The following is a 13,424-nucleotide window of genomic DNA, read 5'->3' on the forward strand; positions in this document are numbered from 1 at the left end:
TAGGGCAACACATTCTGAATCCACTTTGAATTTTTCTCAGGTCCCCAGCAATATACATAGACGATTTATAAATCTCGGTCCTATTTTCTGTGAGTGGATATAGAACAGAGATATTTCATGTATGAAAACAAGGGTCGTAAATCCTCAGTGGCTCGGCGAAGGCGTCATGGCACCCGAAAACGATTCCAGCAACATCTGACCCCCAAAACATAATTGGGCTTGTACCCATCTGTGCCCAAAGAACAGTGGGGTATTTCTGTACACGGGAGAAATTGTGTAACAAGTTACCGGGTACATTTCCTCCTATTGCCCCATGTAAAAATTGCAAAAGCAACATTTTATTGCAAAATTTTTTTTTATTTTTCACGTGTGAGGCATTTCAGAAGAAATTGCATTACACAATACAAATAGTACAATGGGTGCTGGGTCTTTAAAAATGGCGCAGAGACGCCGCCATTGCCACCGGGTCTCCGCTGTAGTGCCCACCATCAGAATCCAGAGACCTAAATTGAAAATAAAGATAAATAAACATAAACAAATAATACATCCCCATGTCCGAAATCGCCTGGTCTAGATAGAAATATTTTTTCGACATGGTGAACGCCATTGTGGGAAAAAAAAATCACCATTTCGTCTCCAATAAAAACCACCATTTCGTATCCCATAAAAAAAATTTGTATAAAAAGTGAACAAAACATCAGACATTCCCCAAAATGGTATAACTAAAAAGTATACCCGGCCCCGCAGAAAAAGACGCCCTACACGGAAATATAAAGAATCTCAGTTTCAAAACATGGCAAATCCAAGAAAATTTTTGCTTCCCAAACTGTTAGATATGAAAGAGTTAAAACTTTTTTATAAATTTGGTATCCCCAGAATCGTACTGATCTATAGAACAGGTGACGTCATTTTGGCTGCAAGGTGAACACTAAAAACGAAGCCCGTGAGAAGTCGCACAAATGCTCTTTTTCTCCAATTCCACCCCATTCTGAATTATTTTTCAGCTTCCCAGTAATTTTTACAGAATAATAAATAGGACCACTATGGAGAACAATTTGTCCTGCAAAAATTAAGCTGTCATATGGCTCTGTGAATGGAAAAATAAAAAAGTTATGGGGTTTGGAAGGTGGGCAGTCAAAATCGAAAAATGGAAGGGATTAAATTTATACATTTAAACTTCTTTTGTGTTTCCTGTATGACACTTAAAGGGTTAACCAACTTCGTACATGCAGAGGTTTTCTGGTGATTCGGCTGATACATTGTATATACAATGGTAATGACAATGTAAATCCTTCGACAATGTGGGACCTTCTCACCATGGCCTGATCTGGAAAGTGGCCAAAACTAAGGAGCTGATTATAGATTGTAGAAAGGCTCAAGCTGATGTTACATCCAGGGTCGGAAGGGTTAAGTCATACCAGTAATTGGGTATATACCTAGACTAAATGCAGAAATGGGGTTCAAGAAGGCAGCAAGTAGACAATGTTTCCTTAGACAATTGAGGTCATCTGAGCTGTGCTGCGAGTTATTGGACATGTTCCACCAGTCTGCGATTGCGGGCTTTGTTCTATGTGGTCACTGCTTGGGGAGGGAATGCAAGGACGTCTAATGTAATATAGATCGGCAAATTGATTAAGAGGGTCAGCACTGTGCAGGGACATCAGCTTGGTTTGGAGAGGGACTGAAGGACCTGTCTGACCACCGATTCCATGATTTCCTCTAGCGTTCCCTTATGTTCACCTTTGAATTGAGACATTTGGATAGCAGACATGTCTGTCGGAGTTACTATACAGGGTTTGGCACTGTTTGTGTAGCATGTTGGCAACCTCAGTTTCACCTCATAGCCTAGTGCCCATGGTTGATAGATTTTACTTATGTTCCGGGCCAAAGTGGAACTTCATACTTGCATTAATTGCATTTGTTATTGTCTTTAGGGTCATCATATGGGGTCTTAGTGTGCAGTTAGTAGGTCAATGTGGAGTGTGCAAAAGTGGGTTGTGTAGCATGTTTTATAGTGGTTACACCTAAATAATAATGCATTTGGGGCTGCAAAAACCCTTCTAAACACAGGGGTATGTCCCAGAAAATCCTATTGTTTCGGTACTGTACTCCTTAGTCTATTGCCAAGATGCATTCCGTATTATAGTGTGGGATAGAGAAGGCGTGGGCCACTAGGCTCATACAGTCCTATGAAAAAGTTTGGGCACCACTATTAATCTTAATCATTTTTAGTTCTAAATATTTTGGTATTTGCAACAGCCATTTCAGTTTGATATATCTAATAACTGATGGACACAGTAATATTTCAGGATTGAAATGAGGTTTATTGTACTAACAGAAAATGCGCAATATGCATTAAACCAAAATTTGACCGGTGCAAAAGTATGGGCACCTCAACAGAAAAGTGACATTAATATTTAGTACATCCTCCTTTTGCAAAGATAACAGCCTCTAGTCGCTTCCTGTAGCTTTTAATCAGTTCCTGGATCCTGGATAAAGGTATTTTGGACAAACAATTCAAGTTCAGTTAAGTTAGATGGTCGCCGAGCATGGACAGCCTGCTTCAAATCATCCCACAGATGTTCAATGATATTCAGGTCTGGGGACTGGGATGGCCATTCCAGAACATTGTAATTGTTCCTCTGCATGAATGCCTGAGGATTTGGAGCGGTGTTTTGAATCATTGTCTTGCTGAAATATCCATCCCCGGCGTAACTTCAACTTCGTCACTGATTCTTGAACATTATTCTCAAGAATCTGCTGATACTGAGTGGAATCCATGCGACCCTCAACTTTAACAAGATTCCCGATGCCGGCATTGGCCACACAGCCCCAAAGAATGATGGAACCTCCAGCAAATTTTACAGTGGGTAGCATGTGTTTTTCTTGGAATGCTGTTTCTTTTTGGACGCCATGCATAACGCCTTTTTTTTATAACCAAACAACTCAATTTTTGTTTCCAAAATGAAGCTGCCTTGTCCAAATGTGCTTTTTCATACCTCAGGCAACTCTATTTGTGGCGTACGTGCAGAAACGGCTTCTTTCTCATCACTCTCCCATACAGCTTCTATTTGTGCAAAGTGCGCTGTATAGTTGACCGATGCACAGTGACACCATCTGCAGCAAGATGATGCTGCAGCTCTTTGGAGGTGGTCTGTGGATTGTCCTTGACTGTTCTCACCATTCTTCTTCTCTGCCTTTCTGATATTTTTCTTGGCCTGCCACTTCTGGGCTTAACAAGAACTGTCCCTGTGCTCTTCCATTTCCTTACTATGTTCCTCACAGTGGAAACTGACAGGTTAAATCTCTGAGACAACTTTTTGTATCCTTCCCCTGAACAACTATGTTGAACAATCTTTGTTTTCAGATCATTTGAGAGTTGTTTTGAGTAGCCCATGATGCCACTCTTCAGAGGAGATTCAAATAGGAGATCAACTTGCAATTGGCCATCTTAAATACCTTTTCTCATGATTGGATACACCTGGCTATGAAGTTCAAAGCTCACTGAGGTTACAAAACCAATTTTGTGCTTCAGTAAGTCAGTAAAAAGTAGTTAGGGGAATTCAAATCAATAAAATGATAAGGGTGCCCATACTTTTGCACCGGTCAAATTTTGGTTTAATGCATATTGCACATTTTCTGTTAGTACAATAAACCTCATTTCAATCCTGAAATATTACTGTGTCCATCAGTCATTAGATATATCAAACTGAAATGGCTGTTGCAAACACCAAAATATTTAGAACAAAAAATGATTAAGATTAATAGGGGTGCCCAAACTTTTTCATAGGACTGTACATGGATATGTGGTGGCTATGACCGGTGATCTTTTCTTATTAGGTAAATTTTTTAATATCAGTGATTGGAAAACCCATTCTCCCAAATCCAGCTATGGCCTTTTTCTTTGTCCACATGGAAGCCATTCCCACACAAACTGCCATATTTATTAGTAATATTTTATTGGCTTCCCGCACGATTATTGCAAATCATTGGAAACTTCCCGGCCCTCCATCCATCACAGCAACAGAGCCATAACTTTACTCTTCAAAAATTGCACGTTCAAATAAAAAAAAAAAGGAAGGGCTAGTTCTCAAAGGAAACAATGGCAGTCATTTACCTCATTGTAAAGTATTTATTAAAGAGGACCTTTCGTGTCCTCGGGCAAATGCAGTTTTATATACCACTAGAAAGCTGACAGTGCAATGAATTCAGTGCACTGTTGGCTTTCTAGCGATATATAAAACCGCAAGTGTCCAAGGACATGTAAGGTCCTCTTTAAGTCCCACAAGGGTCTGCCTCGTAAGCCCCATGCCTACAGGGCAACCTGGATTGGAAAATCCAGTCTGTATATTGGCCGGATTTCCCAGTCCAGAACTTTGTAAGGGGACAGTACTCTGTGCACACTAGCGATCTATGAAGTTGTGAGTCCCTTCTTCCTCGCGACTCTACTGTCCTACTTCACACAGGATGGGACATTATAGCCGTGAGGAGGTGGGGACTCCTAACATCATAGAACACTAGGATACAAGGAGTCCCGTCTCGATCAACAGATCCAGAGCTTGTACAGATTGGATTTTGTAGTCTGGATTTCTACTTGGACATGGGGATTAGAAGGTAGATCCTTATGGGATCTTATGAACACTCTGCAAAGACACAAATGACTGCTGAGGTTCCCATCCTCATTGAGCAATCTGAGTACACGGGTCCTTAGTTTCCTGCAGATTAGCTTCTATTTATCCGAATGGAGTCAAGCTATTAAATAACACGAGGCAGGATTACAATAACAGATAGTGCACAACAAATATACCACTATAATACATGTACTGTACAAAAACACTCTCATTCTGAACCCAGAAAAGGCTTCTCCCCTGTGCACAGTTTTTTATGTTTACCAACATGTGATTTCCGAGTAAAACATTTGCCACATTCTGAACATGAGAATGGCTTCTCTCCTGTGTGAGTTCTCTGATGTCTAAGAAGAACTGATTTATGGGTGAAACATTTCCCACATTCAGAGCACAAATATGGCTTCAATCCCGTGTGAGTGAGTTGATGTGAAATTAGAGACGATGTTTGGTTAAAAGACTTTCCACAAACAGTACATGAGAATGGCTTCTCTCCTGTGTGAATTCTCTGATGTTTAACACGATCTGATCTATAGGTAAAACATTTCCCACATTCTGTACATGAATAGGGCTTCACTCCTGTGTGAATTTTTTCATGTTCAACAAGTGTTGTTTTCTGGGTGAAACATTTCCCACATTCTAAACATGTATATGGTTTTCTTCCTGTGTGAATTCTCTGATGTTTAACAAGAGTTGATTTGTGCATAAAACACTTCCCACAATCCGAACATGAAAATGGCCTCTCCCCGGTGTGGATTTTTTGATGTGTGACAAGAGCTGGTTTCTGGGTAAAACATTTCCCACATTCTGAACATAAAAATGGCTTCTCTCCTGTGTGAATTCTCTGATGTGTAACAAGATCTCCATTCTTAATAAAACATTTCCCACATTCGGAACATGGAAATCGTTTCTCTCTCGTGTAAGCTTTTTGATGTTTTCCCCTTCTGTGGCTTTTATTTGGCAGCATGTTGTGTGATAAATCAGAAGGTAGGACGTGCATAAAAGGATCAGATGATAGATGGTGGCTGTAAAAAGCTGAGGGTATATCTGGGGTAATGACATGTTCTTCATATGGATCTTGTGTGATACCATGATCCTCTGCTGTATAATCTCTAGGTATCAGATGTCCCTCTGAGCTCCCGATGCAGTCATCTGACAAGAAGAAAATGGATTTTACTATTTTTGATAAACATAAACTTAAATATTATCCTGAGATTTCCATCATTTCAATCCATGGAGAAAATTCAGTTAAAGAGGAACTTTCATGGTTTGGGGCACAGGCAGTTCTATACACTACTGGAAAGCCTACAGTGCGCTGAATTCAGCACACTGTCAGCTTTCACGATCTGTGCCCCGGGTGAAGAGCTATCAGTGCCGGTACCGTAGCTCTTCACAGTCAGAAGGGCGTTTCTGACACTCTGTCAGGACCGTCCTACAGTACAAGCAGCGCCAATAGCGCTATGCTCTGAGACCGGGGAGGAACGCGCCCTCCCCTCCTGATAATACTCGTCTATGGATGAGTACTGTGAGCAGAGGGAGGAGGCGTTCCTCCCCGCTCACACAGTACAGCGCGATAGGTGCTGCTTGTACAGTAGGACGGTCCTGACAGAGTGTCAGAAACGCCCTTCTGACTGTGAAGAGCTACGGTACCAGCACCGCTAGCTCTTCACCCGGGGCACAGATCCTGAAATCCGACAGTGCGCTGAATTCAGCGCACTGATGGCTTTCCAGAAGTATAGAACTACCTGTGCCCCAAACCATGAAAGGTCCTCTTTAATATCTAAGCTATTGGATCCTATCGCATATCTGAAATTACTGACGGACTCTCCAGACCCTATTACTATACATTGTGGAACTCAGCCGGGTGGCCGATCTCCCGCGTTGTTAGTGATAGGGTGCGAGCGAATGCCATGCTTTCTAAGCCTACCGTCTTTGGAGTTCACATTGCGACACATGAATACAAGGTAAATCTATTTGCCGATGATATGCTCCTAACCATTACCAAACCCCTGACAAGCTTCCTTAATTTGGATTATATCATTTTTTTTTCTGAAAACTTTCTGGTCTTAATATTAACACGTCTACATCGAGAGATTCTTCATGGTAATGTCCCCACCCTTAAGATTATTGACCTAAACTTAGCCGTTGAGTCCATGAAACTGACTAGATACATTCACCAAATGAAATTCACCAAAAAAAACAATATATGTCCCCCATAACAGTGCCAACTAAAAATACAGCTCATCGCGCAAAGAATAAGCCTTAATATAATAATTAAAAAGTTATGAATGTCGGAAAACGGAGATGGAAAATATGGAAATAATTGCCAACTGCTGACACCCAATAATGTTGACAACCATCTAATATAATGGGGGAAGCTCCTGATTCTCCTCACACAGCGGAGGTGATTCTAACTTTCCAACCTTTTGGTTTTCAGGAAGATAAGCTATTGCTATTTGGAATTTAACATGAATAAGGAAATACGACGATGAAGATCTGATGAATCACAGAACATAAATAAGCAACACAGAACAGTAGAAGTCAGTGAAAAAAGAGAATCAGTGACCCTTCTGTGCTTTATATAGTGGTGACTCCTCACCTGGGCGGGTCCCTGTAGGAATGTCCTCCTCACACTCCTCATCACCACTCACATAGGGATCTGCTTTTATTGTCACAGATATAGCATTAATGTCATCCAGATCTTTATCCTGATGGAAAATCTGTGAAAGAAATATAAAGGTCAGAAGTTGTTAAACAACAGGTGATATCAGAGTCAAATCGCTGCCAGACTCGTAATAACTGATAGCCATAGATATTAGAAGACACATCCATGACAGTCTCCATAGCCAGAAGATTGTGAGAAGATCCAGACAACATGTAATGTCTATGATCAGCTTTATCCTCCATCTCCACCTCTCATTACACAAGTATAAACCATCTAATACTGCTGGAGAACCCAAGACTGACCACAAGGACTTCACAGCCCGTCTACACATCATAGGGAATATCTCCATCTACCTGATCATCCTGTGGAAGAAGAGGACTGGGACATCTCTCCGGTGTTGTCCTCTTACTGGATCTACCTGTAGGAAACACAGACAGGGACTGAATTCATTCTGTACATACAAATAATGGAAGTCCATGTGTATATAGTCATGTCTATTACCTGCTGATGTGAGGGGCTGGTGGTCCTCCATCATCACCTCCTTGTACAGATCCTTGTGTCCTTCTAAATACTCCCACTCCTCCATGGAGAAATAGACAGCGACATCCTGACACCTTATAGGAACCTGACAACACAATGATACAGTCATCACCCTGACCCCTCCAGTTACTGTATAATGTCCCAGCATTCCCAGCAGTGTCACCTCTCCAGTCAGCAGCTCCAGCATCTTGTTGGTGACTTCTAGGATCTTCTGTCCATTGAACTCCTTGAGTATCGATGAAAGAGGTGGTGGCTCCAGGATTTGGTTGCGAGTTCCTCTCCAACCTTCATACACAGGAGCCTGACAGCGCCCACTAGAGGTCTTCTTCACTACTGTGTAATCCTGGTTATGGGGAGACACATTAATAAATCTCACTCCATACATGTCCAGAGTCCATCACCTCTCCAGTCCTATCATCTGTTATTACTATAGATAAGAATGATGTAATGATGACATCATCAGAATCTCTCACCTCTCCAGTAAGCTGGTAGATGATCTCTAGGGTGAGATTTAATAGACTTTCCGCCATCTTGTTCCTGTCTCTTTCCATCCTTGATGGGACAATCAGGAATATTCTCTTCTATAGAAGATACTGAGAGGATTCTATATTGTAGGAACCTGCATGGAGAGAAGATGAAGCAAATGTAAAAAACACACGAAATCCCATGTAAATCAAAAACACCCCCACCCACAATAAAACAAACAAATAAATAAGTATGACACCTGCAGCACATTTTCACCACAGATGTAACAGCTGGGTCTGTAGATGCTGCACACTCGTAGGTTGGTGACGTCCCAGCTGAGCCCATAAATGCTCGATTGGTCATATATCCTAGATCAGGGGTCAGCAACCCTGGCACGCGAGGCATATTTTGCTGGCACGGCAGCCAGCCTGCAACTTTCATACACAAAATTGAGAGAGAGAGAGAGAGCGTCCCTTCAGTGCTCTGGTAGAGCTGCGGTGTAGGACACGCCCCCTTCTCTCACTGCCCACCAATCAGAGGTGAGTCTCTCACTGTACAGGATAAGGGCTCCCTGGACCTGCTGCTACACGTGAGGAGGAGCTCCTGCCGTCTGCAGCCCTGAGGAGGTGAGGAAGCTCCAGGGAGTAAAGTGAAAGCAAACACAACACCAGGTACGTGTGTTACTAACTATTCTCATTAATGTCAGGCATTTGGGGTTATTACTTTAGTTTTAGTAACTCCATGTGCCTCACATTAATAACAGTTAACCCCATCATGCCCCTCACATTAACCCCTGTGTGGTTCACATAAGGGTTACTGAGGTGTGAGACATATGGGGGTACTAATGAAGGACCTATATAATGAAGATATTCACTTATTACCTCCATATGTCTCACATATCAGTATCAATTATGTAAAGCACACAGGGGGTTAATGTGAGGGACATGATGGGGTTCACTGCTATTAATATGAGGCACATTGAGTTGTAACCTGCAATGCACATGACCAGACTCTTTATCTACAACTGTGGATAAAAGTACAGACCTATATATTTCAATAGACCTGTATATACAGCCATTCTTTTTGTGGCTATGTATCTGGGCCAAATTGAAGAGCTAAAAACTATGTAGCAGGTCCTATATGTGTCCTATATATCCCCTATATTTGTCTGCATTTGCAGCCCTGTCAATTCATTTTTAACATATAGGTCAGTGAAAACCACATGCGTGCCACTTGTATGCTGGAGGGGTAAGGCTGAGGCCCCACGTTGCAGAAACACAGCGTTTTTGTTGCAGATTTTCATGCGGTTTATTTCAACCAAAGCTAAAAATGGCTACAGAAGGAATGGGAAATATATAGGAAGCTTCTTATACGTCTCCCTTCTGCTCAATCCACTCCTGGCTTAGGCTAAGAAAAACACAGCAAAATATGTAACAAATAAAGCTGTGTTCCCTGTGCCTCAGCCTTAGGCTAAAGCCCCACGTTGCAGAAACAGCTTTAGGGTGCATTCAGACTACGTAACGCCGGGCGTGTATGAGAGCCGTACACGCCGGCATTACGGCAGACTGCCGAACACTTCCCATTCACTTCAATGGGAGCGCTCGTAAACGCCGCTGTTACGAGCGCTCCCATTGAAGTGAATGGGAAGTGTTCGGCAGTCTGCCGTAATGCCGGCGTGTACGGCTCTCATACACGCCCGGCGTTACGTAGTCTGAATGCACCCTTATTTCGTTACAGATTTTGCTGGGTTTTTTTTAGCCGAAGCCAGGAGTAGATTGAGCAGGAGGGAGACATATAAGAAGCTTTCTATATATTTCCCATTCGTTTTCTAGCCATTCTTGGCTTGGACGGAAAAAAAACCGCAGCTAAATCAGCAATAAAAAAAAGCTGCATTTTTGTAATGTGGGGCCTCGGCCTTAGTGTGATTCCATTGGGTGGTGACACTGTAACTAGATGCAATTATAGTCAAATCCAGTTCCTGGGCACCAGTGCGGTCACTTTGTTGAAAGTGTGACCCCGATTAATTTCTGGCTGGGGTTTTGCTGTTACTGCACCGCCAGGAACTAAAAGTGACTGAAATTAATCTGCGTTTCACTTAGGGAGCGTTCACACTACCGTCTGTGTCCAACAGCTAGTGTCCGCTGCTAATGTCTGTTCAAAATCTTGTGCGGACATTAGCAGCGGACACTAGCTGTCGGACACCGACGGTAGTGTGAACGCTCCCTTACAGAATACTGAAGTTACTAACGGCCAAGGACTGGATGGAGCATACAGGTACATTGTGTGTCAGCTCTTTACAGGTATGACCTCACTCTGCTCCCAGTCACATACATTACCACTAATTGTGGGTTACGCATGTACTTACATTGCTTCTAATGGAAAAGAACATGTGTATTGAGGCAAATAGCGGTAAGCGCATGTGGCTTGGATCACAGTATGACAGCACCCCTATGTTGTGGTTTGTGCTATATGACTTTAGTGTAGGTGTCATCAGCTTTACAATTATTGCCCGGCACTCCGAGGACCTCATCTTTGATTTTTCAATTTAAATCGGCACGCCGAACAAAAAAGGTTGCCTACCCCTGTCCTAGATCATGAGCAATTTGTTGAACCGACCATCCTGCTTCTCTCAGTACAATAATGTGCCCCCTGTCGAAGTCTGTCTGACATCATCACCATGGAGCACGCCACATTAGAGAGGTAAGTGCTGGTTGTTGTTTTTTTTAATTTTGTTAAATTTACTTGCTTTATTCTATTTTGTAATAAATTGGACAACCCCTTTAATACCGCTCGCCCTTTGTGCAAAGAAAAATTCCAAGAAAAGCATAAATCTTACACAATGTTATTAAAAAAATCAACCTATAAACTATAACAGGAATCTTCACATCGGTAATGACCCAAACTATAAAACTCTCACAATATTTATCCCACCCAAAAACTACAGGTACCAGTGGCGTAACTACCACCATAGCAGCAGAGGCAGCTGCCACAGGGTCCGGGACATTACGGGCCCGGTGACAGCCGCTACCGCTGCTATCATTATACTCGGGGGTCTTTTCGGACCCCCAAGTATAATGATTGGCGGACCGGGAGAGGTAAGTAACATAAAAAACACTGTTACTTACCTCTCCACGATCCTGCCAGGCCTCCCTCCTAGTTGACTGACGTCTCTGACGTCACATGAACCCGGCCTGCGTCCCGGGTCATGTGACGTCCAACATCATTGAAGAAGGACGACAGCGGAGAAAACAGCGTAGGAGCCGGGGGACAGGTAAGTAACAGTAGTTTTTTATGTTTTTATTCCGCCGGGTCTCCGATTATTATACTCTGGGGTCTGAAAAGACAGGAGAGTATAATAATTGTTTATGGGTGTCCACAGTGGGACATAATACTGTGTGCAGGGGCCACTATGGGGGATAATACTGTGTGCAGGGGCCACTATGGGGGATAATACTGTGTGCAGGGGCCACTATGGGGGATAATACTGTGTGCAGGGGCCACTATGGGGGATAATACTGTGTGCAGGGGCCACTATGGGGGATAATACTGTGTGCAGGGGTCACTATGGGGGATAATACTGTGTGCAGGGGCCACTATGGGGCATAATACTGTGTGCAGGGGCCACTATGGGGGATAATACTGTGTGCAGGGGTCACTATGGGGTATAATACTGTGTGCAGGGGCCACTAAGGGACATAATACTGTGTGCAGGGGCCACTATGGGACATAATACTGTGTGCAGGGGCCACTATGGGACATAATACTGTGTGCAGGGGCCACTATGGGACATAATACTGTGTGCAGGGGCCACCATGGGACATAATACTGTGTGCAGGGGCCACTATGGGGCATAATAGTGTGTACAGGGGCCACTATGGGGGATAATACTGTGTGCAGGGGTCACTATGGGGGATAATACTGTGTGCAGGGGCCACTATGGGGCATAATACTGTGTGCAGGGGCCACTATGGGGGATAATACTGTGTGCAGGGGTCACTATGGGGTATAATACTGTGTGCAGGGGCCACTAAGGGACATAATACTGTGTGCAGGGGCCACTATGGGACATAATACTGTGTGCAGGGGCCACTATGGGACATAATACTGTGTGCAGGGGCCACTATGGGACATAATACTGTGTGCAGGGGCCACCATGGGACATAATACTGTGTGCAGGGGCCACTATGGGGCATAATAGTGTGTACAGGGGCCACTATGGGGGATAATACTGTGTGCAGGGGCCACTATGGGGTATAATACTGTGTGCAGGGGCCACTATGGGGGATAATACTGTGTGCAGGGGCGACTATGGGGCATAATACTGTGTGCAGGGGCCACTATGGGGGATAATACTGTGTGCAGGGGCCACTATTGGGGATAATACTGTGTGCAGGGGCCACTATTGGGGATAATAGAGCGTGCAGGAATGCGTAGGAGGGGGTCGGTCGAGGTCTTCTGCGTCGGTGTCAGTCAGGGGGGGCCCCATGTCAAAAGTTCGTCACTGGGCCCCGCCATTCCTAGTTATGCCACTGGCACGTCCCCAATGAAAACGACAAGCCATCCCCTAAAAAAACAAGCCCTGACACGGCGTCATAGACAGAGAAATGAGAAACCTACGGCAAAGCGAAGACAAAGGATTCATAAACGTGTAAAAATGGGGAAAAAAGATGCAAATCAATTAAATTTTTCTGTAACCGCACCGATCTGTAGAATAAAGGTAACCTAATACAGATACTGTAATACCAATACTGTGCGGGGACTTGTCTGGTCCTAAAGGGTTAAAATGTCACCCATTAATCCAGGACTGTGAGGACCTACCTCCTCCTGTACGGCGCAGCCGTGGTTTACAGGACCCCCTGATGATGTCACCTGTGTGGGAGGAGTCAGCAAGTCACATGATCAGGTCCTGCTGTTATAGATTCATCTGTCAAAGGACCTTTGATGATGTCACAGTCATGTGATGAGGATATATGCAGCAGAGCTGTCAGTGTGTGACGTGTATGTGCGATACATCTGGCTGTAGCGGAGCCGTATGTGTGTAATGTACAAGTACACGTATCCGTCACATCTGTATGTATTATGTATGTGTAACGTCCATGTAAATGTGTACCTAGCAGTGTGTGATGTGC

The 13,424-nt window shown here is 43.6% G+C and overlaps 1 protein-coding gene across 1 annotated transcript in view; it reads right to left on the reverse strand.

Moving 5' to 3' along the window:
• Positions 1-13,424, reverse strand: part of LOC142195595 (uncharacterized) — a 704,678-nt gene that overhangs the window by 311,404 nt on the left and 379,850 nt on the right. Inside the window, 1 exon segment of the mRNA XM_075265539.1 lies at positions 7,225-7,345. Coding sequence (XP_075121640.1) covers positions 7,225-7,345 — 121 coding nt within the window.

The sequence above is a fragment of the Leptodactylus fuscus genome, chromosome 1, assembly GCF_031893055.1.
Source record: "Leptodactylus fuscus isolate aLepFus1 chromosome 1, aLepFus1.hap2, whole genome shotgun sequence".
In the NCBI taxonomy this organism is placed as follows: domain Eukaryota; kingdom Metazoa; phylum Chordata; class Amphibia; order Anura; family Leptodactylidae; genus Leptodactylus; species Leptodactylus fuscus.